Below are 23,169 nucleotides of genomic sequence, written 5' to 3'. Positions count from 1 at the left end.
AGTGTACAATATCAGTGGTTTAGGTATGGCCTTGTTTTAAATCCTCAACACGTTTTTGTTTGTAGTACTAGCTAGTCAAGATGAGCTAGCTAGTTAAAGTGCTTAGCAGCCACAATATTGATTTCCCAAAAGTCAACTGTCCTGTGAGTGTGACTTCGTCTCATTTTGATGCTAAATAGTGTTGCAAAATGTTAGGCTAGGCCTGCAGACATTCACTAATATGAGATACAAATTTTCCCAGTTAAAATGACAGATGAGCCAGGTGACGTGTGAATTTCCTTGATTCAATGACTGACAGTGGAGTTAGTGTTTTAAGTACCCTGTTATATCGTATACTAAAACTACTGCAAACTCTGCCCGCTTTTCCACCATCTCAAATTAGTGAGCCTGATTTACTTTTTGTTCCATAACATGTTTTATTTCAGAAATATGTTTATTGTACCTAATCAGATTTGTAGAATTTCACAGTACTGTGGTATAATGTAAAATATTATTTTTTGCTAATATTACACAAGTACACAAGGGAAATCCTTGGGCCCCTGCTTGTTCTTGCAATTATACAATCAGTCAATCATATAAAATATTAATAAATAAAACTCTGGTTAGTAGCAATTTTGCAGGATGGAAACATTTTGTTGATAAGAGAGGTCAGATGAGAATGGCTTGACTGCTGATATGGTAGCTATGGTAACTTAAATAACCTCTCTTTGGAACCATGGTGAGCAGAAAAGCATTATAGAATGCATTACATATTGAGAATGATGGGCAACACATGAATGATTGGTTTGGCTCCAGTCAGATTAAAAACCGTAATCCGAAGACTTATTGGGCTAAACATTTAAGTGCTTTGGTAATAAAAATTTGAATATAAACATCCCCTTCTGTCACTAACCCTTTTCATAAAAATGTGCTGCATTGTAGTTGTATTGATCTATTTGCAGTTGGCAGGTAAGACTCTAATAATGCAACTTACAGTACTTTATGTAATATGGAAGCTTGGAGTAATGCAATGGAGCCTGCACACATGTTTAGAAAGGGAAGTTGCGGTGCAAGTATGTTCCCATCCTGAAGTCTCACTGACATCAGTGATCAAATCATGTTTCTGTGTTTCTACTTGTGGTCATATATTAGCGAATAACTCGGCTAATCTGCTGTTTCCTGTTCGCATGATGCTATGAATGGAAACATAATGACCAGAGACTGCACAAATGTATTTCCCAATGGCCCACACATATATACACACACACACACACACACACACACACACACACACACACACACACACACACACACAAAACACACAAAATGCTTCAATATGAATTATCTGTTGCTTTGTGTTTTTTTTTTTATGGACATAATCATCCGTGACATGTCAGCTCACTCCCTGTGTTTCTGTTACAGAAGGAAAAAGCATCCCATAATTCATAGCAAATCCACTAAGTGCTATTTACATGAATGTGTAAATGACTAGACTTCTTTCAAAGCGTTCAAAGCTTCATTTTAAACGAATTCCTGTTTATGGCTATGAGGCTAAAACCCAAACTGTAAATTGTATTTATACAATATAGACAAATGCACCGAATGTACCAAACATACGCTATAGTACATTCTTTATTGGTCTTCTGAATGGACAATCAGGCTACACCTGTGAATGTGTCTATGTGGAACAACTGTATATGTACAGTTTGGATGATTTTGGACATTTATATTAACAATAATCATAATTTTGTTGTAGCAGTTATTTTATGTATTTATTATCTTATAATGTGTTTGTATGCTTGTCTTATATATAGTTTTTGGGCCCTGAGATATAAACGGCATAACTTTAAGTCTCTCGTGTTGATAACGCAAAATGTGCATAATCTACAAAATTATGCACCCAGGCTATACATTTTTTTAACATTTGTTTTTCATTTTAATCTTTTTTGGCATATAACACGTTAAAGCTGGAATAAAAAAATTAGGTGACATGAAGCAAAATGTGGTGCTATATCTTCTTCTTCTTCTTTCAGCTTCTCCCATTAGGGGTCACCACAACGGATCATCCGTCTCCATACCCCCCCTGTCCTCTAAATTTGCCTCTTTCAACCCAACCACCTGCATGTCTTCCCTCACCACATCCACAAACCTTTTCCTTGGCCTTCCTCTTTTCCTCCATCCTGGCGGCTCCATCTTCAGCATTCTCCCACAGATATATAAATGTGGTGCTATATAAAATAAAGGCTAAAGTTTTAGCCTAAATATTTGATTATATTTTATAAAATGCGGTGCTATATAAAATATAATAAAATAAACTAGCAAATTTAGGCTAAAACTTTAGCTGCAACTTTGGATTTCTACTCTACAGTTACAAAGGTAAATTGATAGATAGAGTATGTGACAAAAATATAGATATACATAGTAAACATATACATAGCAAACATGGGCTGATTATATTATTAGAATGCAACGCAAAGCACAGGAGGACCGCTAGGTTAATAACAAATACCATAAATGTAACTTGATTACTTGTTTTTTTTTTATATACAGTTAGCCTTGCTACTCAAATATACTCATCAAAATGAAAATCAGTAAATCACTGCAATTAATGTGTAGATTTAATAAAGTTTGAAAGTTATATAGTGTCTGTGAAACACATAGAAACACTGAGTCTTTTATGGTTTATGAGAGACATGCAGTTTCCTGTTGTGTCTATGCAACATAGATTAAATGTAACGTCATGGAAGGGTTGATATTTACTTACACCAAACAAATACATAAATGTACAGATGTTCTACTTTACTTACTTAGCATTAATAATAACTACTCTTGGCGTGTAGACAGTTTTTTTCTCAAAACATTTAGCTGAAATACTTTGCCATGCATCTTGTAAAACTCTTGTAAATAAAAAAAATAAAAAATGTGCTTGGACGTATGCTTCGGCTCTTTGTCTTGTTGTATGGTAAAGTCGGTAAAGCTGTTTTGTAAAAAATGGCAAATTTATTCCATGTAATAGGGTTTTTCCGGCCCATCTTCTCCAAACCCACACACAAACACATGTGCATCAATATTGTGGTAAACTATGTCACTATACCCCCAGACAGAACTTTAATGATCTTTAAAGATCTTTATGTAATCTTATTTTATTTATTTTATATTTCTGTGTGTGTATTCAGTACTCAAATACATATTATAAATTCTTAGCTAAAATCTGAATACTTACTCGTTTTTGTGATTGTTCAGGTCAGGTTTATTCTGATCATACATTACAGAATAATTAAAAAAAAACCATAACAAACAAAAAAAAACCCAAAATGTATATACATGCTAGTTCATCTGTATTGTATTAGTATGCCAGAATAACTAGTAAGAATCCAGAACCTGTAAGTCTCTTTTTTTGTGTGTGTGTTTGTGTGTGTGTGCTTGTGTGTGTGAGAAAGAGAGCGGGAGCTAGTTCACACACAAAAAGTGAGGAGATTTTACAGGCGTGAACGTGTCATGTCTGTGTAAGGTGCAAGGTGTAAGACAGTTGGGGTTTTTTTGGCCATGAGTTAACTCATATAGAGGAAGTGAGTTTTTATTTTGGTCTCAACCAACACGTCCTACACTTAAAAGTGTGTGCGTGTGTGTGTGTGTGTGTGTGTGTGTGTGTGTGTGTGTGTGTGTGTGTGTGTGTGTGTGTGTGTGTATTTGCAAAGGCATTCAGAGAATTTATTAAAAATTTCCATGGGACACAGTCTCTCTGACAAACAGCTTCAGTCATGCATAAAAGCTACTGAAACCATTACACACCTCTTCAAGTTTATATAAGATTTGGTTTATTTGTGAGACTGCCACAAAAAAATTAATTAAGTCTTTAACATTATGGTAAAAACATCTATCTGCTAAACATCTAAGTACTTGTGAATGAGGGACACAACATTTTCCACCCTATCTGTACAATTACACTTGTGCATTTCAGGAATGGGGGATCAGGCAGGTAGGTGGCCTGGAGAGAAAAAAAAGCATCTGGCACAAATCTGAAAAATGTAGCTGGCAGTTTTGAAGTGATCCTCTTATATTCGTTTATTGAGCTTTCACAGAGATGCAGAGGCATAATAACAGTCTGTCTACGTGTGCACATTAAAGTTTATGAGTGAAGAGGAGTGACGAGGAGGAAAAAAAGAAGGGTTGTGATGATAAGAGAGACACTGTGTGAGCGAATGTCCTAAATTTTGAGTGCACACATACACAAGTCTTACTTCTTTGATGACTACGCATAGCATATCTCAGTAACTACAAACAAATTTCTGGTCCATTCCAGTATGCCCACACATACAATATAAGGACAAAAGATTATGGACACCTGAGCACAAGATTGGCATGTGCTTTTTATCATCCCAATTCCCATTTGCTATTATAATTTCTCCACTCCTCTGTGTGAGATTTGTGCTCATTCAGCCACAAGGGTGTTAGTAAAGTCAGGAACTGATTGAAGTGAGGGGAGGAGGCCTGGGGTGCAGTCAGAGGTACAGGCCACTCAAGATTTTCCACTCCAACCCATGTAAATCATATCTTCATTGAGCTGGTTTTGTGCACGGTCAATTGCAACTGAACATTATTGCGGTATGAATACTGATGGTTTTGTATAAGGATTTGTGTGTGTGTGTGTGTGTGTGTGTGTGTGTTTTCATTCTGTATGTGGCATCATTAAAGGCCCATGTATATGGGTTAGTCGTATCTGCTCACATCTATGTATGCTGTGTTTTTATAGCTCTCCACTTGCCTGAACATGACTGTGGATAATCTGCTTAAAATCATTCTTTTGTGTTTCTGCTTTCTCTCTCTCTCTTTTTTATATCTTGTGTTTTCTGAAAGAACATGGCTTTCACTGTGGGCTGAGATTTCCTTAATGTACAGGCAAACGCACACACTATGAATATACACACCTTTATTTCACGTCACATTAGGTTAATTAATTTATTCCGATACAGATAACACTTTGCGTTATAACACTGCGTTGTTACTTTACAAAAACCTTTCAAAAATAGTCATTCGTCTTCACTAACCACTTTATAATGCATAGGATTGCACTGGATCACTGTTTCTTCCACTTATACTTACCGTAATTTCAGGACTATAAAGCGCACCCATATATAAGCCGCACCCACTAAATTTTACAAATATTTTTATTTTTAACATAAATAAGCCGCACTGTCTATAAGCCGTAATGTCTACACTAATGTATTTTACACAGGCTTTAACAAAAGACACGTATGTTGCGCTTCCTTTAGGAGCATAGCGGTATTTTGGGAATAGCCTGCCACTGCATTTTTCCGCTATTACTGCATGTGTGGAGACCGAGGAATATGTCCTTATTATTTTCTGATGCTCATTTTGAAGTTTCTTTGACTAACCCGTAACACTGTTTCTAAGAAAAATAAAAAGTTTTGGAAACCTGTCTGTGCTTATATGATTTCTGTTGCAACTGGAGAAGCTATCTCTGACTAAAGCTCTCCCTTCACCCTGACTCAACGCGTTACAACGGCTTGTATCTAAACAGTAGCCAAACAAAAGTCATCTTTTGGCATCGTCGTGCGTTTAAAAATCACCCGATGGAAGTTTTTTCTCCCGATGCCGTGCAGCTCAGAACACAGGTGAGGTGCGTTTTTTCGTTTCCGTTCGGACATTTCATTGGTCTAATGTTATGGGGCTCAGTTTTTTGGCTTGAAGTTTGTGAAACCGGAAAAAAAATTCATAAATTAGCCGCTTAGTTGTTTAAGCCGCGGGGTTCAAAACGTGGGGAAAAAAGTAGCGGCTTATAGTCCGTAAAAAATACGGTAACCATATAACTGTCCCTCTTTGTCTTTGTGAATAGAATAGTCTTTGTTTTTCCTACATGGAAAGCCTCCTTCTTTTGACTATTGAAACCTGAACGCATGAATTTTGTTAAAACATGCCATGAATAATCTTTTGAGAACAAATGCACAAATTAGAGTTTAGACGAACAGGGAGTGATGAACAGGCTGCATGGTTGGGGCACGTTTAGGACAGGCTGTGGGTTGTACATGTAGCATGCGGTTAGATGAAAGCAGGATGCAAGTGCATGCAGTAAGGATGTGTTTTATTGTGGGAAAGTCCATGAATCATTGTCAATGTCAATAGCATGAGTCCAAACACAGCCCGGTGTAACACAGGACAATCCGTAATCAAAACTTGGATCATAAAATGGCTAATAAAATTTTACAGGGAGCAACAGAAAATAACTGTAAAGAAAATAGACACAGAACTGGTGTACACATTAGGGTAAGAATCCAATGACAGTACAAGGGTAAAGATAGGGCTACATCAGATCTGCTTAGCTCTTGATTTGTTGATGTTTTTACTGTTTGCCTAGACTGAGGCTTGACCATAACCCCTGGATTTTCAATTAAGTTACCATTAAAGCATTATTTTTTTGAACTGGTGAAGAAAAAAAATCTCTACTTCATTATTAGCAGAGACACCTCTCTTGCTAATATTTCTTTATTGAAATGTAAACAAATAAATGTTAAATGGTAAGAAAGCAGTAGGTCAACCACTTGAAGATCGAGTATTATACATGAGAGAAAAAAAGGGAAGTGGTAAAACAGACAACTGTAATAGAGAGTTGGGAACATGGTTGGAAAGTTTGGACAGAAACGGTCCCGCCGGAAGTAAACTTGTGGATCTTTTCCGATGGAAAATGTACAAATCCCAATGGTTCTGCCGCCTTAGAGAATCAGCCAATCTCAGGGCCAATAGAATTATGGTCTTTGTGGAATGTCCACCTCAGTATTAGAGTTGCAAAAATGCAATAAGCTTTGACATCGATACCAATACAAGTTGCCATACCACAATTCTTTACAAGAAAAATTTACACATTGCCTTAAATAAGCAAAAACACTCGGGTCTTTGAACACCAAATATTAAGACACTGTACATGCAATAGGCACTGGAGCTTTTAAATGTATAAATGTTTAAACAAGCATCAGCAGCTTCACAGACCGATCGCCCCCATGCCACACTGCATTGCTGCAATAATTTGTGAAAAGGGAGCCCAGACTGAGTATTGAGTTCTGTACATGTTCAGACTTTTTTTGTAGTCCAACATTTCCCCGTTAAAAATTGATTTATTTATTATATTTTCTTTGTTGGTCTTAAGTAATATTCAGATTTTCTGAGAATTTTGGGTTTTCATTAGCTGTAAGCCATAATCATCAAAATTAAAATAAATAAACACTTGAAATATATCAATCTGTGTGTAATGAATCTAAATAATATACGAGTTTTACTTTTTGTATTGCATTACTAAAATAAATCAACTTTTTATTGATAGTCTAATTTATTGAGATGCACCTGTAGATGTTTGTTTTGTTTTCCTGTATGATTCTTAGAAATGTGTACAGCTCTCCAATGTGATATCTGGAAAGATCAGAATGCTTTTCAGCCAGATCTTGTTTTTGTCATGTTTGCTGGCCTGCATGTGTTTATAGGCTGGAAAATAAATACATGCTAAACCTCACTTATTTTTCTGTAGGCAAACACTGACCAAATCATTATTTCCAGCATGTTTTGATTCATCTGGAGTATTCATTCATGTTGTATTCAAGGCCTGAAACATATCATAAGTGCCAGCCTCAATGGAAAAATACAATTCCTTCTTATTAATGCAGCACAAAGCTCCTGCTTTAACATGTTTGAACTCAAGGTGGTAAGGGTTGAAGAAGAGAGGGGTTCACAAACAAGACAGGGTCTTGATATATTGTGATGTACTCTGAGAATTGTAATGTTTTTTTTCTGCACTAGCCAAATCATATATCCATTTATCCAATAATTATTGGATCATCAGGAGCGCATAATTTCACACATCACACGTCGGTTCTTTTAGCTGAATGATAACAATGTGCACAGCTGGAGCTCAGAGTTGGACAAGGACCTTCCACTCTGATCTCTGGGTTGGTAGTCAGTAGGCGGACTGCTAAAAACAGAACCTTGACAGGAGTCAAGGTGTTCAAGGATGTGCTATATTTAATTATTGATGGAAAGAAAGAAAGAAAACTTCTTGTTCATTTGCTTTCCACAGATAGAAGCCTGACACAGGTTGAAGACAGAGTGCCCTGAATTACATTAAACCTCAACCTTAACAGAAGACTGAAAGACCAATGACTTTTACTTCTCCTTTGCTCTGGGCCCCGCTTGCTCTACTCGTCTCTCTTCTCTCTCTCTCTCTCTCTCTCTCTCTCTCTCTCTCTCTCTCTCTCTCTCTCTCTCTCTCTCTCTCTCTCTCTCTCTCTCTTTCTCTCTCTTGTACCTCTCCCAATACACGTCCACTGTTCTGTTATTTGTCCTCTATGACTTTATTAGCTCTAAGTAATGTGAGCTGAATTTCAATCAGAGTGAAATAAAAGCACATGGCACATGTCAGGAGTGATACTGTGGAGACAGAAGGAAAAACTGTTAGACGACAGACAGGGAGACATGGGCAGGCCTGTCTGCTTGCATTGCAGTTCTGAGCATGACCGTCGCTGTTTTCACATTTCGTTCAAGTTCCTTTTGTGGTTTGTTTGCATTATCTTTTGTGTAAATGTCATGTCATGTGTTCTTTCGTTAGATATTTTGTATTGCACCTGCCAATTTGATAAAGCTTTGAGATCTTTGAGTTTAATACTCATATGTTTTTTTTTTTTATTGATTCATTTTTGTTAAATACCCATCTGTGAGTTCATCCATGTCTGGCGACTATTGGTAATAAACGGCATGCTGGGTTTATACACTTGTTTCCTTCTTTTCCTGTTAAAAACATAATATTGCATAACATGATATTTGTTTATGTTTTTATATTACACTTTTTGATAAGCACACATGCCCACCCATTTGCCAAATTGTGGAGGCTTAGAAGAGAGCTTATATATTTTTATTTCCCTTAGTGAAGGTGAGCCGATTTAACAGTGGTCATGATCACACCAGTGCGAACATTGAATCTGACAGTATATCTGATTGTGTGCACATGACTAAGTCTAATCTTGCCATGAATAATCCTATCAGAGCATCAAGCAGGATTTACGTCTGACTGGAAGCGAATGATGATGTGAAGCATTGACTTGTTTCTAACGCAAGCAGATATGAATCAGACTGAATCACACGCAGATGTACTTTCTTTGCAACCGCATTACCAAACGGTGCTCCAGCCAGATGTTTCACAAATTAAACCTTCCTAAGCATGTCTACGCTAGTGTTAGCTAGCTATCAGGTGAGCAACACTGCAAGCATTGCTGATACAGTTTACATGCTCAACAGTGTTGAATGCAGTTTTTTTTACTAATCAGAAAGACATTTACTAGACTCTTCTTTGGAAGCTTGTGCTTTGAAAAATGCGCAAAAGTTTTTTGGCGAATGAAGTGTCAGAGCTTGTGGACCTAAACCAATTCATTTTGTGAATTCAATGGAATCCTTAGCCTGAGGAGTGTGAGGGAGTGGTGGGTGTGTGTGCGGGAATGGAGTATGTTTACATAAGGGTATGTCTGCACATGCACAGGCACACTCAGAAACCCACATGATGTAAAACATGTCAGAGATTCATTACAAGCACCTGAGAAAAGGAGGCCATGGTAAAATAAAAATAAAAGTTTTAGAGTATGTTGGAATTGTGTTGTGATTTTTATTTTGTAAAAAATCTTATAATGAAATGTTTCTATACCCATTTGAGGATCCATTAAACTCTTGCAGCTTTGTTTTGGTACTGTGTTTTTTTTTTTAATGTATTTGAGTCTTCTATTTATTTTTTATTTGTTATAGGCTGCTGGTTGGTGCACCAAAAGAGAAAGCAGAGCCGACGTTACAGGCTAATCAGACAGGAGATATGTATGCTTGCCCAATCACTACAGAGCCTAAAGACTGCATAAGGACAAACCTTATCAGCTCAGGTAATGTTTGCGAACGTTATTCATTACGCTAAATTACTTGCTAATTAGCTTGTATTTGTTAGCCTAATTGTTATTGTCTAAAATATTGTCTGGTACTAAGATGCCAGTGCATACACTTAAGCACAAGGTTTAAATAAATGTCTTGGCATGAAACATTCACAATGATAACATTTATAGATAAACAGTATTCTCTAAGCTAGCTAACCTACACGCTACACTCTAGCAATCTAGAATGCTACAAATTATTTTATTATACATTTAGCAAGTAGGCAAGTAATAATAGCAAGCCTATAGTACTTTTTTGAATATAATTGGACTAAATAATCGTGCGTGTGTGTGTGTGTGTTGTGAGTAGACACTGTGGACGCAGAAGACATTATAGAGGGAATGTGGCTTGGCGTGTCAGTGGTCAGTCAAGGTTTGCAGGAAGGGAGAGTGATGGTGAGTGTTACTTTAGTGGTTTGTGTATGTTTATTGCAAGTTTTTGTTGTCATATCATAGTAATCATGAGTACTGTTGTATAGTATACTGCTGCTATAGCAACAATAGTAACCATAATTCTATGACCACACAAAAGTCAAGTTTATTTCTATAGCGCTTTTCACAACAGACATTGTCTCAAAGCAGCTTTACAGAATTTAACAGTTAAGGTGAATGATGTGTGTTTATCCCTGATGAGCAGCCATGGTGATTGTGGCAAGAAAAATCTCCCTTAGATGTTATGAGGAAGAAACTTTGAGAGGAACCAGACTCAAAATGGGAACCAATCCTCATTTGGGTGATATCAAGCATGTGATTATAGTCTTTAAACAATGCAGAACACTGGAGAGTGAGAACTAACATGAGCACTGGAATGTAAGATTATAAGAAAGTGTCCTTTCTACAGTCCTATACAGTCATTTGAGATTATGGAACCAGGAGCTACTGAGCCTTTTTTAAGGTCATGCCACAGCATCTCAATAGGATTCAGGTCAGGATTTTGACTAGTCCAATCCAAAGTCTTCATTTCGTTTTTCATACAGCCATTCAAAGGTGCACTTGCTAGTGTGTTTTGGATCATTGCCCTGATGCAGAACCCAAGTTCGCTTCAGCTTGAGGTCACGAACAGATGGCCGGATATTCTCCTTCAGGATTTTTTGGTAAACAGCTGAATTCATGGTTCCATTTATCATCGCAAGTCTTCCAGGTCCTGAAGCACCAAAACAGCCCCAGACCATCATACTACCACCACCATATTTTACTGTTGGTATGATGTTCTTTTTCTGAAATGCGGTGTTACTTTTACGCCAGACGTTATGGGACACACATCTTCCAAAAAGTTCCAAGACTTTTGTCCTTTCAGTCCACAGAGCATTTTCCCAAAAGTCTTGGGGATCATCAAGATGTTTCCTGGCAAAACTGGGACGAGCCTTTATGTTCTTTTTGCTCAGCAGCGGTTTTCATTTTGGAACATGCAGACCATTTTTGCTTATGGTGGAGTCTTGAAAACTGACCTTAACTGAGGCAAGTGAGGCCTGCAGTTCTTCGGATGTTGTTGTGGGGTCTTTTGTGACCTCTTGGAGGAGTCGTCCCTGTGCTCTTGGGGTAATTTTGGTCGGCCGGCCACTTCTGGGAAGGTTCTCCACTGTTTCATGTTTTTGCCATTTGTGGATAATGGCTCTCACTGTGGTTCGCTGGTGTCCCAAAGCTTTAGAAATGGCTTTATAACCTTTTCTAGACTAATAAATCCCAATTACTTTCTTTCTCATTTGTTTCTGGGGCAAACACTTTTTCACACCACTGTATATTGTGATCTGGTTTCAGTTTGTACTTATCTGGCACCATTTTCTTTTTAATGATTATCTCTGATAAGTGTGAAACCACATGTCAAGATTTAAAAAAAGTAAGAAATGTGTTACAATTAATGGCAGGCATCAGCAGATAGATGTCAGTCGGTTTACAAAAAAATGGAAACTTGGTATATTTATGATTGTAGTTTATAACATCTAATAGGGAACAGCACTCTATAGTGCAAAACTATATAAGCAAAATAAGCAAAAAGTAAGCATTTCTAACTTGGTGCACAATAGGGAGTCACAATTTGGTCAAAATAAAGAGCTGCTGGTGGGGATTACATATAAATTATTACTCCATGTTAGTAAATTATGTAAGGATCTAAGGATCACTAAGCAAAAGGCACCTGTCTATTGCAATGGAAACTGTAAATTAATCTAAAACACGGATTTGGTTGTGTACTTGAATCCTGTTTAGGCCTGTGGTCATCGCTACAGCAGGAGCATGGACAATGGCGCGAACCTGCGGATGATCGGAAAGTGTTATATCCGGGGGAACGATCTGAGCTACGACGACACAAATGATAGCCAATGGCAGTACCGCCAGGAGGTGTGTAGTCCTAATGGAAACCAATTAATGGAGGGGATGTGTAATATGGGCATCTCAGCCACCATGACAGAAACTGAGGTGATCGCCGGAGCTCCGGGCTGCTACAACTGGCAAGGTCACACATACACACAGAGACAAACAGACACATAAATATTGCTCATGAACATTCCCGAACATATAGGGAAATATATTGCCGGTATAGGGATGAGGTCTGAGTGCATAGGAATAGCAAGAAGGTTGATTTTTATTGTAAATCTGAATATGATTGCGAATTATGTAGGAACGCTTTCATTTATTTATTTATTTATTTTTTAAGTGTCTAAATTTCTTTTCAAACAACATACCAGAAATCGATCTTTAAGTTTGGGCATTGGAACTGACACAATGATGTCATTGTTCGAGTTCCAGTCCAAATGAATGAAAAGAGTCAGAGTCTTTAATCTCACCGTCCACCGACCGCCGTCACTGGCACTTTATCCATTTGCCATATATTTCAGTACGGCAAACTTGAGTGCGCTGACAAGCTTTGAATTTCAAACAGACTCTCTGCCTCTCTGTCCCCATACTCCATTTCTCTGTTGTGTGATTAGTGTTTAGTTAGATCTGATTGATATTCAGCTCACAGTGTACTAATAAAGACAACCAGGATGAATACGGACGAACGGACAGAGAGATTCATGGGTAGAGAAAGAGAGCAACTGATTAAAGGAAGAGTGAAAGTCATCCCTTCTTCTGTTACAGTTTTAATTTGGGATTTGATTGCTAATTAAACGTAGATAGAGAGACTAGGGATGTTTAAAATCAGTTGCTATAAAGTCGAATTTTGCACATGCCAAGAAGCTATGGGATTAAAAAAAAAAGCTTTTTAATGAAAATGATCTTTTTGTCCTGCAGGTAATTCATATGTGGTTTATAGGAACCCAGATGACGCGTTCGATACGCAGATTATCAAACTTCAAGACATGGAAATCGGAAACATTTACATTGGTAAGAAGTGTGTTTTAGTGCCTATTATAGACTAATGTGTCCTGTACTATGGGATCTGAGTTCACTAGAAAGGCTGCTATTATCCTATAACGCTTTACTAATGTGGTATGTTCTTCGAGATGTAACCCATGTTGTCTGATAGAGCCGCATTAGCATTGTTGTTTTTACCTGATTTTATCCATGTGTCTGTGCAATGGTAAAAATATAGCCATCTATTCAACTAACATCTATCTTTCCAACTAGCCGTTCGTCCTCTACGGCACACAATACACCTTCATTTCTCTCTCTCTCTCTCTCTCTCTCTCTCTCTCTCTCTCTCTCTCTCTCTCTCTCTCTCTCTCTTTCTCTCTCTTTTTCTCTCTCTGAATATTTTTATTTTCTGCTCTTGCAAATACATCCATGCCTATGGAATAGCTGGATATCATCTTTACCATGCGGAGAAGATCCTTATTTTTGCAGTTGTTTTGTCTGCCATTGTTTTGTCTCTATGTAACGACCGTATTATTATTATTATTAAATCTTGTGCATTTTGGCATCCAGGTTACTCTGTGGGTAAAGACAAGGGAATATTAAGCAAAGCCGAGGACACAGTTGTGGCTGGAGCACCAAGGTACCAAAGTAAAGGCTCCGTGATGCTAATGAAGGTCATCACGACTGGCGGTGGCATTAGAGAGCTGAAGGATTTGAATTTAACGCTGGAGGGCGAACAGGTCGGCTCGTACTTCGGAAACAGCATCGCTATCGTCGACATCAATAATGACGGGTAAGACTGGATATGATCAATTGTACGAATTTTTGGTTTTTAACACTCACGCTCGCTCCCTATTTGTCCCCAAAAATGTCCATTTGGTTAAAATCTTCGAGCATGCACAATTGTACTCAGTAATTGTTACATGAATTTAACTTTGCTGTGGTTACTATAGAAGTGTGGTTGTTCATTTAGGCAGGAATCATCACACCCTGTGCATTCTGTACATGCAACTGCAAAACTATTGTCTAGAATATGAGTTGTATTTTATTATAACAGCCTCCACTCTGTTGGGAGGGCTTTACAGTAGATTCTGGAACACAACTATAGGGCTTAATGGCCATCAGTTACAAAAGCATTGGTTAGGATGGTCGCTGATGTTGGTTGTGAAGGCCTTGTGCAATAGAACGTTCCAATTCATCTTAAGCGTAATGGGTGCGGTTGAGGTTAGGGTTATCTCAAGGGGTTCTTGCACATCAGCATGGACAAACAATGACTCCATTTGCCTTGCACAGGGCACAGGGGCATGTTATTTAAGCCAATTCAAGTCTTTGTCATTTCAGTCACGTAGAGCTGGTACAGAACATGGTGAAACAAAACAACTTTCCCCTCCAGGACCATGGTTTTACATAGAACAACAAAGGACCACACTTTAGCAGCATACAAAGACATTCTGGAGAATCCTGTGCTTTTTTGTGGCAGCGGTCTAGATAAAACATATCTGGATAAGATGATCAGGTGTCCACACACTCTTGGCTGTATAGCGTATCAATACATACAGATAGAAGACAAATCTTAACCTCTATCATCTAAGGCAAGATCACAAATCTACAGCTTCAGTGCCCAGTTGAAATCTGTAAAACAGTGCTGAAGGGATGCAACAGTGTTTATCTAGAAGAAGTTCTGTGATTATCTGTGTTCCAATTTCTCAAGAACACAAGGGTGGAATACCTTATAAACTGGCAATGTGTTTTTTTTATTCCTTTCTGATTAGCTAAAGAAATTTGTTGCCACAAAGGTATAAGAATACTGTAATTCCCATCCTCAGTGGAGCACAGTTACAGCAAACAGGAATGGAAAGAAAGCCTGGATGCTTCCAAATCGGCCATTGGTCTTCGATTGGGTTATTTGCTGACTGTGTAATCATTAAATGACACCTTATGGCATATATAATTATATCGTGCAATTATATGGCAATCTGAGATTTTTATTTCACTATGACCATGTTATAGCTTTATAGTTAATAGCAGGTCACAGATTCTCTAACCAACCACTGATCCTTTATGGTGTACATGCAGTGGTACCAAAGTATTTGATGTTATAAATTCCTTAAAGCAGTGTGGTGTAATGTTATACAGTGTGTAATCTTATACACAGTTCGATTTATGTTTAATTCTCCATGCCCAACAGTAGTGCTGCTACACTATATGGACAAAAGTTTGTGGGCATCTGACCACAAGATTCATATGTGCTTTTTGAACATCCCATTTCACTTTAATTCCCAATTTTGATGTTTTAATAACCCCACTTTTCTGGGAGGATTTTGGCGTGTGCTTGTGGAGAATTGTGTACTGGTCAAGGTACTGTTGTAGGGTACAGAGGCCTGGGTTGCAGCTTTCCAGTTCATCCTGAAGGTGTTCAATAGGGTTGAGGTCAAAGATCTTTAGCAGGCCACTTAAGATCTTTCACTCCAACCCATGTACAGCATATTTTCATAAAACTGACTTTGTGGCTTGTGTCTCCTTGTTCAAGTGAAGGGAAAATTTTATGCTGCTGTATCCAAAAACTTCATATACATTTGTGTGCTTCTATCTTTGTGCAGTTTGAACAAGAACTACATATGGCTTGGAAAAGTCTGGTGACAAATACCTTTGTCTTTGTAGTGTATATCTGGTCAATTGATGGTTAAACATGTAATAATTAAACATGCTCCTTTATTTGTGTGCAGATGGAAGGAGCTGATTGTTGGAGCGCCGTTTTATTTTAACCGCAGGAAAGAGGAGGGTGGGGCTGTGTATGTGTTCATGAATGAAAATGGCTCATTCAAGCCAAAAACTGATCTGATATTCACCGGTCCAAGAGACTCAGGGTTTGGCATGGCTGTGGCTTCCATTGGGGATATCAACCAGGATGGTTTTCAGGGTAAAATAATTTATATTCATTTATATGAATATTCAACAATATAAAGTTATAGTGTATATATAATGTCATGAAAACATTGACTTGTGATTTGTTGTGATGAGTTGCTGATGTGGTTGAGTGCAATCTGAGTGCAAGTTTTTTTTTTTGCCCTTTGTGGTTACAAGGTAAGCACTTATGTGGGTGAAGCAGCGCTTTCGGGTTTTTGATGTTTGAAATCTGCTGATGCAGAGATGCCTTTATGCTTTGCTTTAAATTTGCACTTCCATTACAGATAAATTAGACTCACCCCAAACGAGCATGAGCATTTACTTGACTTCAAACACAGGCTCAAAAGTCCCAGCTCATTTCCATTCTGACTCTGAGTCAGACAGCCAATGTATCATTATGACTGGAACATTGTATAAATAATTAACAAAATGTAGTACAAAAAGCTAATCTTTTGAATGACCAAACTGCTAGACATCTCATTTTAAACAATGTTATGATAATGTAGCCTGTAGCTGCAGTGTGAAATGCTAACATGATTGGTGATAACACTTCAGCAATTATTCTCTTACGTCAATCCTTGATCCTTGGCCTGTTTTCTCATGTCAGATTCGGATCATTGTCTCCATACCAGTTTTTTTAAATAGTGAATGTAGATTTTTGACTGTTGAATTGTTAGATCTCAATTCTTTTTCATTTGTGACACTGTGTGACAAACCTATAGCTGACAACCAAAGTTAAATATTTGAATGCAGTTTTTGAAACTAAAATATGAACGAGAAATGTAATTACCGATCAGTATACTAACAATACACTTTACCAACGGATAGTATTAGAACATGCCTGAGCACACCGTCCCCACGTCTGTTGCTTATAATGCCATTAATTGTACACTTGTGCAATCTTAAGTTTAACTTTCTTAGTTAAAACTAGCAAAGAAAATGTCAACGTGATGTAAAGGTGAGGTACAGTTTTTAATCAAGCTTACTATATGGTGTAAAATTCTTATAGGTCAAAGACTGGGGGCACTTTGTTTCTGCTGCTAATTTCTTTCAGTCATTGCATGATGTGGTCAAATGCCCCCTGGTGGTAATTGAGTTGTACTAACAGTGCAGTGTGTACCTGGTTTAGATTTTGCGGTCGGAGCTCCATATCACGGCTCAGGCAGGGTGTGTGTGTGGACTGGGGGAAAAGATGGAGTTTCACCCAAACCCAGTCAGGTAAGAGGATTAAAGCTGTACAAAAGTGTAGAATTACAGAATGTAGCAGAACAGATTTTCCTCATGAACTCAACAATTGAAATAAAGCGTTTCTATCAAGAAAACCTACAGTCTGTGTGCAAATGTGTGTTCAGGTGATTGAGGGGAAGGACGTGAGTAACGGTGGCTTCAAGACGTTCGGATACTCCATCAGCGGTGGTCTGGATGTAGACGATAATAAATATCCTGATATTGTTGTCGGCTCTCTGGACGATCGAGTGGCTTTAATCAGGTCGGTAAATAGTGCATCAACACTTTCTGCTTTAGTAATTATTCTGTGCTAAACTCATTACACACGGACAACTTTAATTGCTGCTCACTCCACAAAAATTTCCATGTGTGCTTTCTTGTCAATAATGACGAGGTAAGGTTTCAAAAAGACCTTCAGAGGAGTAAAACTGTAACTTCAAGTATGACTCTGATTAAAGGAAATTTGATGTATTGATGTATTGTATTATTTATGTTTATCGTGATTATAATACCATGGTAAAAATTATTAACGATGATTTGGATTCATCTGGTACATTAGGATGTAATTTTGAGACTTCATCTAATTAGATCCTGGTAAATTGTATAAATGTTGTCCTCTATCAGAAAAAAAAACACAGACTCTGCAAAATTAATATCTGCCTTTCGGTCATAGTAATTAGAGCGCTAATCATTCCTAAAACAAACTTTACGCTTTGCTTAATCACTTTATGGGTGCTAAATGAATCTATTTGCATATTCTCCTTCTATATTTTTCACTTTTAGTCGTTTATGATTTTTTTTTTTGGCTTATGCTTTGGGCTATTTTGCTTGACAGTGTAAAGGGACACATTTAATACACTTTATGGATAAAAGTTTGTGGACACCTGATCATAAGATCGCTATGTTCTTTCTGGACATCTTATTCCATTCTTATGTTATAATAACCTCCAATCTTCTGGAAAGATCTTCCAGTAGATTTTGAAATAGGATATGATAGAAATTTTTAAATAGATGTGAGGTGAGGAGACCTGGGGTGCAGCCAACATACCAATTCATCCCAAAGGTGTTCAAAAGGGTTGAGGTCAGAGCTCTAAAGCAGGAGATCTTCCACTTTAACCCATGTAAAGCATACCTTCATAGAGCTGGCTTTGTGCGCAGTGGCATTTCATGCTGGAACAGGTTTGTTCAAGTGAAAGAAAATGTAATGCTACCACAGCCAAAGAGATCCTATACAAATGTGTGTCTCCAACTTTTTGGCTGGAAAAGTCAGGTGTCCCAATACTTTTGTCTGTATAGGGCTTTTTTTTTGTGCCAAAAATGCCCACTGCTTATTGTGTTGCTATCTTTCTATCTGTGTGTGTGTGTGTGTGTGTGTGTGTGTGTGTGTGTGTGTGTGTGTGTGTGTGTGTGCTCAATGTTTCTAAAGATCTCGGCCTGTCATTCACCTGAAATATGATTTCACCGTGACACCTTTAATCGTCGACCCAAATAGCTGTGAGTCCTGGTAAGAAAACACTCTAATGCAGCTTTCTACACACATTTACATGTGGGAAATTTCTGTTCATATAGACAGCAAATGTTTGAAAAATGTCATGTCAGAATAGCTAGTCACCTTGTTTTCGGTAGGAAAAATCAGAAAACATTGGATTTACACTTCAAGTGTCAAACCTTTTCAAGAAATTTCATTCTGTATTTGATTCAAAATTAAAAGTAAAATTTTCTCATGAGTACCCGAAACACAGACTCAGCAAATTTGATTTATGGTGCATTTCAATAGAATACAACTGTTCTATTGTCTTCTGTTAGCATGCTGTTATCTTTCTGTGTGTTCTAATGTTGGGATTTTTGAGGTTTTCCTAACTGTGTGTTTGTGTGTGTTGCAGCATTGAGGTCACAGTGTGTTTCTCCTACAAACTCAGCACAGGAGGGCCAAATTTTAAAGGAGACATTAGTAAGTAAACTTGGTTTACACACTGTTGTATAATCTATTTATCTATCTATCTATCTATCTATCTATCTATCTATCTATCTATCTATCTATCTATCTATCTATCTATCTATCTATCTATCTATCTATCTATCTATCTATCTATCTATCTATCTATCTATTTAGCTAGCTAGCTCAGCTCAGAATCGAGTCAGATCTTGACAAAAGTATTGAGACACCTGACCTTTCCTTGTATATGATTGTCTAGGGTGTTTTTTTTGATGCGGTACCACAAAATCTTCCCTTCACTTGAACTAGGAGACCCAAACCTTTTCTAGCTTGATAATGTCACTGTGCACAAAACCAGATCCATGAAAATGTGCTTTGTATCGGTTAGAGTGGAAGATTTTGAGTGGCCTGCTATAGAGTTCTGACCTCAACCCTATTGAACACCTTTGGGATAAATTGGAACGCTGACTTTATCCTCCTCACCCTACATCAGTACCTGACTTGAATGTATTTTTATTTTTATGTACAGAAAAGCAGAAATACTTTGGTTATAAAGCAGACTCATGCACTGTGTTTAATGCTCCTGTGTGTGTTACAGCTATGAAATACACAGTGGAGGCTGATGTCCAGCAGCGCTCGTCCCAAACCCGCGTCCGCTTTATTGCCAGTGACAAAGACGTGTACAGTGGGTTATTATCGATGCCGACACAGCATTGTGAGACACAGAGACTTAAAGTGATAGTAAGAACAACAGCACAAACCATAACATTTAATAATTTAACTGGGGAATGTGGCTTGTGTTGTGCATGCATAGACCTTTAAAAAAAAGGACCAGATTAGCACAACAAGAGCAGGATTAGGACTAGGATTGCTGACCGTCTGCAAGACGAGCATTTCATACAGTATTAATATACAATGTTTAGTTGTAAGTGCTTAGGTTTAAGGACTAAAAATGCCATTAGAATTAAGTGTTCTATGTATAATATCTCCCTCGTTGCTCGTTATAGCCTCTCTATGGCCGTAGATGCAAAAGGAGCACATTATTCATTCTTTTTGTTTTATTTATTCGCTGAGTAAAATTAATGATTCATCTACAATGAGGAAAAATAAGGGACAAAAAAATAGTAAATTGTAAAACGCGTAGTACTTTTATTAGCAGTGTTCGTATTATTATTAATATTAGTAGTAGTAGGCGTATTATTATTATTTGTTGATGTAAAAGTAGTAATTGTTAAAGAAGTAGTAGTACAGGTAAAAGAACTAGTAGTAGTAGTAGTAGTAGTAGTAATATTCAAAGAAGAAGGAGTAGTAGTAGTAGAGGTATTAGAACTTGTAGTAGTAAGATAATATAAAATAAAATAAGATAAGATATACCCTCATTCATCCCACAGTGGGGAAATTTCTGTGTTACAGCAGCAAAGAAAAAGTGCAAATATATATATATATATATATATATATATATATATATATATATATATATATATATATATATATATATAGTGAAACAGTTGTGCAAAGTAGAAACAGTAGTAGTAAAAAAAAGTAGTAAAGGTCGTAGAACTTGACGTTTAAAAAGTTTTTATTTATTAAATCTCACACAGTTTTGGGATGTGGTATTCATGTCTCCTGAAAAGATGCTTGACATTTTCCACAGACTAAATCTGTGTATTTATTGCCAGCCATAAAAAACATGTTCCACTACCTGCTATACATGGATAAAAAAAAGTAGTAGTAGACGTAGTAGCATTTGTAGTCGTAGTAGTTGTGGTAGTAGTAAAAGAAATAAAAGTAGTCGTATTAATGGAAGTAGTACTGTAATAGTAATAAGAATGGTAGAAGTAGCAGTAGTGCTGTTCATACTAGTAGTGGTTCTATTATTCATAGTATAAAAAGTCTGTCTGTACTATGGTGATTGCATTGAAATCTATTTAATCCTATATTACAGAAGTCAGAAGCTGGTATGTAATCAAATAATTGAGTTTAATTTATATCTGTGATTACAGAAGCCCATACGTAATAAGGTGACTCCGGTGGCGTTCTCACTGAACGCATCAATCATTGAGCCTCAGATTTCCAACGATCAGCTGCAGCTACAGGACCTGAACTTGTTTCCCGTGCTTAATTATGAACAAACCCTCACCAAAAAACCAGAGGTGATGCGGGCAATGTGCCTTTTTTATACACATTTATTTATCATTATGCCTTCCTATAATCCCTCCTTCTTCTGTCTGTCTGTGTATCCGTCTGTCCCATTGACCCCCCTCCCACTCACTTCCCCCAATGCAGATTAACTTTCAGAAAGCGTGCGGCGAGGATAATCAATGCGAGAGTAACCTGCAGATGACCGCCACGTTTGCCAAAAGCCAGCATGACATCCTTCCTGTGTAACCACCCCATAATGACTATTCATATTCAATTCATTAACAGTAACAAGCGTTAATAACAAGAGGAATAATAGATTGGTAATTGGTTGCTTTTGCTTTGATCAGATATAACAAATATTTACTAAGTTCTGTGGTTTTTTTTGTGTTTGTGTATACAGTGAGGATGGTAAACAGGTCCTGCAGTATGACTCTGCCATTAAGAAACTGGTGCTTCTTGTTAACGTGACAAACCTTCCAACACCGACGCGATTAGCTGAAGATGCTCATAACACAGAATTAAACGTCTCAATTTCCTCCTCGCTCAGATACTCCTCCGTCAGATCTGAGGTGAAAATCTAAGATTCTAATGTGCGAGTGCTAAACAATGTGGCAAATGTTTTATGGTCTGAAGAGACCCAGGTAAAAGAATTGAGCGTACTTGTGGTGAAGCTCGGTGGTGGGTGCAACATGCTATCTCTTTAGATAGGACTGGGGCTATGAATTCATAAAATGAATAGATGCAAAAACTAAATCTGACATGAGTTATCTTGGTTGTCATTTTCAAATGATTTTATATTTACTGTAAATATTCACTCATTCTCTCTGTCTTCCTGATTTTTTTTTGTTTTACAGACTAATATAATAGTAAATTGTTCTCCTGAAGACAATTTCATTCTGTGCGATTTGGGAAACCCATTACCGGCGAATCAGCGGGTACAGTCTCTCTATAACATTTATTTTTAATTAGCAGTCTGTTTTACGAGTCGCTTCAATAACTCCGTTCTCCGTCTCTGTGCTCGAACAGGTCGTCTTTGCGATCACCTTCGAGATGACATCCATCACGCTCGACACGCAAGAAATCTCTGCAACACTTCAGCTCTCTACGTGAGTGCATATATAAATATATGTGTGTGTGTGTGTGTGTGTGTGTGTGTGTGTGTGTGTGTGTGTGTGTGTGTGTGTGCGTGTGTGTGTGTGTGTGTGTGTGCAGCACATAGCTAGCTAGTGCAACAGAATACCACCTAGTATAGCATGTTATGTATGTGGTCATTGTTTTATTTTAACCTGCTGTATTATTGTTGCAGACTGAGCATACAAAAAGACTTAATGCCGCTGACCAAAGTGCTGCTCGTGGACTACACATTAAAGACCACACTTCAAGTGTAAGTCACGTCACTTTTCCTGCCAGTACTTAACGTTATTGAACAGCACTTCCCACTAATGCAATGAACACAGCAAAAAAAAATGGAAATTGTTCACAATGTCTCACTTACCCTAAATGAAATTCAACGCTTGTACCATTTGATGCCATAATGTCCTTTCCTAACATTTTGTGTACTTTGTTTATTGGTTTTTTGTTTGTTTGTTTGTTTGTTTGTTATTGGGGCAGTTGAATCATTTTTGTATGGATTTAAATCTTACACTTTATTTGGACAAAGGTTTTATGGACACCTGCCCATCATACCAATATGTGTTTGTTTTAACAAACCACAAA

General features: G+C 37.5%; 1 protein-coding gene across 1 annotated transcript in view; it reads left to right on the top strand.

The window, feature by feature from the left end:
- itga3a (integrin, alpha 3a) overlaps positions 1-23,169 on the top strand; it is a 43,066-nt gene that overhangs the window by 4,917 nt on the left and 14,980 nt on the right. Inside the window, exons 2-18 of the mRNA XM_083565789.1 lie at positions 9,775-9,902; positions 10,258-10,343; positions 12,153-12,399; positions 13,179-13,271; positions 13,812-14,034; positions 15,968-16,161; positions 17,278-17,366; positions 17,501-17,637; positions 18,802-18,879; positions 19,259-19,326; positions 19,910-20,052; positions 21,315-21,464; positions 21,598-21,695; positions 21,854-22,022; positions 22,308-22,388; positions 22,480-22,559; positions 22,760-22,837. Of these exons, the coding sequence (XP_083421915.1) occupies positions 9,775-9,902; positions 10,258-10,343; positions 12,153-12,399; positions 13,179-13,271; positions 13,812-14,034; positions 15,968-16,161; positions 17,278-17,366; positions 17,501-17,637; positions 18,802-18,879; positions 19,259-19,326; positions 19,910-20,052; positions 21,315-21,464; positions 21,598-21,695; positions 21,854-22,022; positions 22,308-22,388; positions 22,480-22,559; positions 22,760-22,837 (2,142 nt within the window). The remainder of the gene's footprint in view (positions 1-9,774; positions 9,903-10,257; positions 10,344-12,152; positions 12,400-13,178; positions 13,272-13,811; positions 14,035-15,967; positions 16,162-17,277; positions 17,367-17,500; positions 17,638-18,801; positions 18,880-19,258; positions 19,327-19,909; positions 20,053-21,314; positions 21,465-21,597; positions 21,696-21,853; positions 22,023-22,307; positions 22,389-22,479; positions 22,560-22,759; positions 22,838-23,169) is intronic.

Source organism: Silurus aristotelis (genome assembly GCF_946808225.1).
Source record: "Silurus aristotelis genome assembly, chromosome: 17".
Lineage (NCBI taxonomy): Eukaryota > Metazoa > Chordata > Actinopteri > Siluriformes > Siluridae > Silurus > Silurus aristotelis.
The sequence above is the reverse complement of the archived record's forward strand: the minus strand, read 5'-3'. Positions and strand labels throughout refer to the sequence as shown.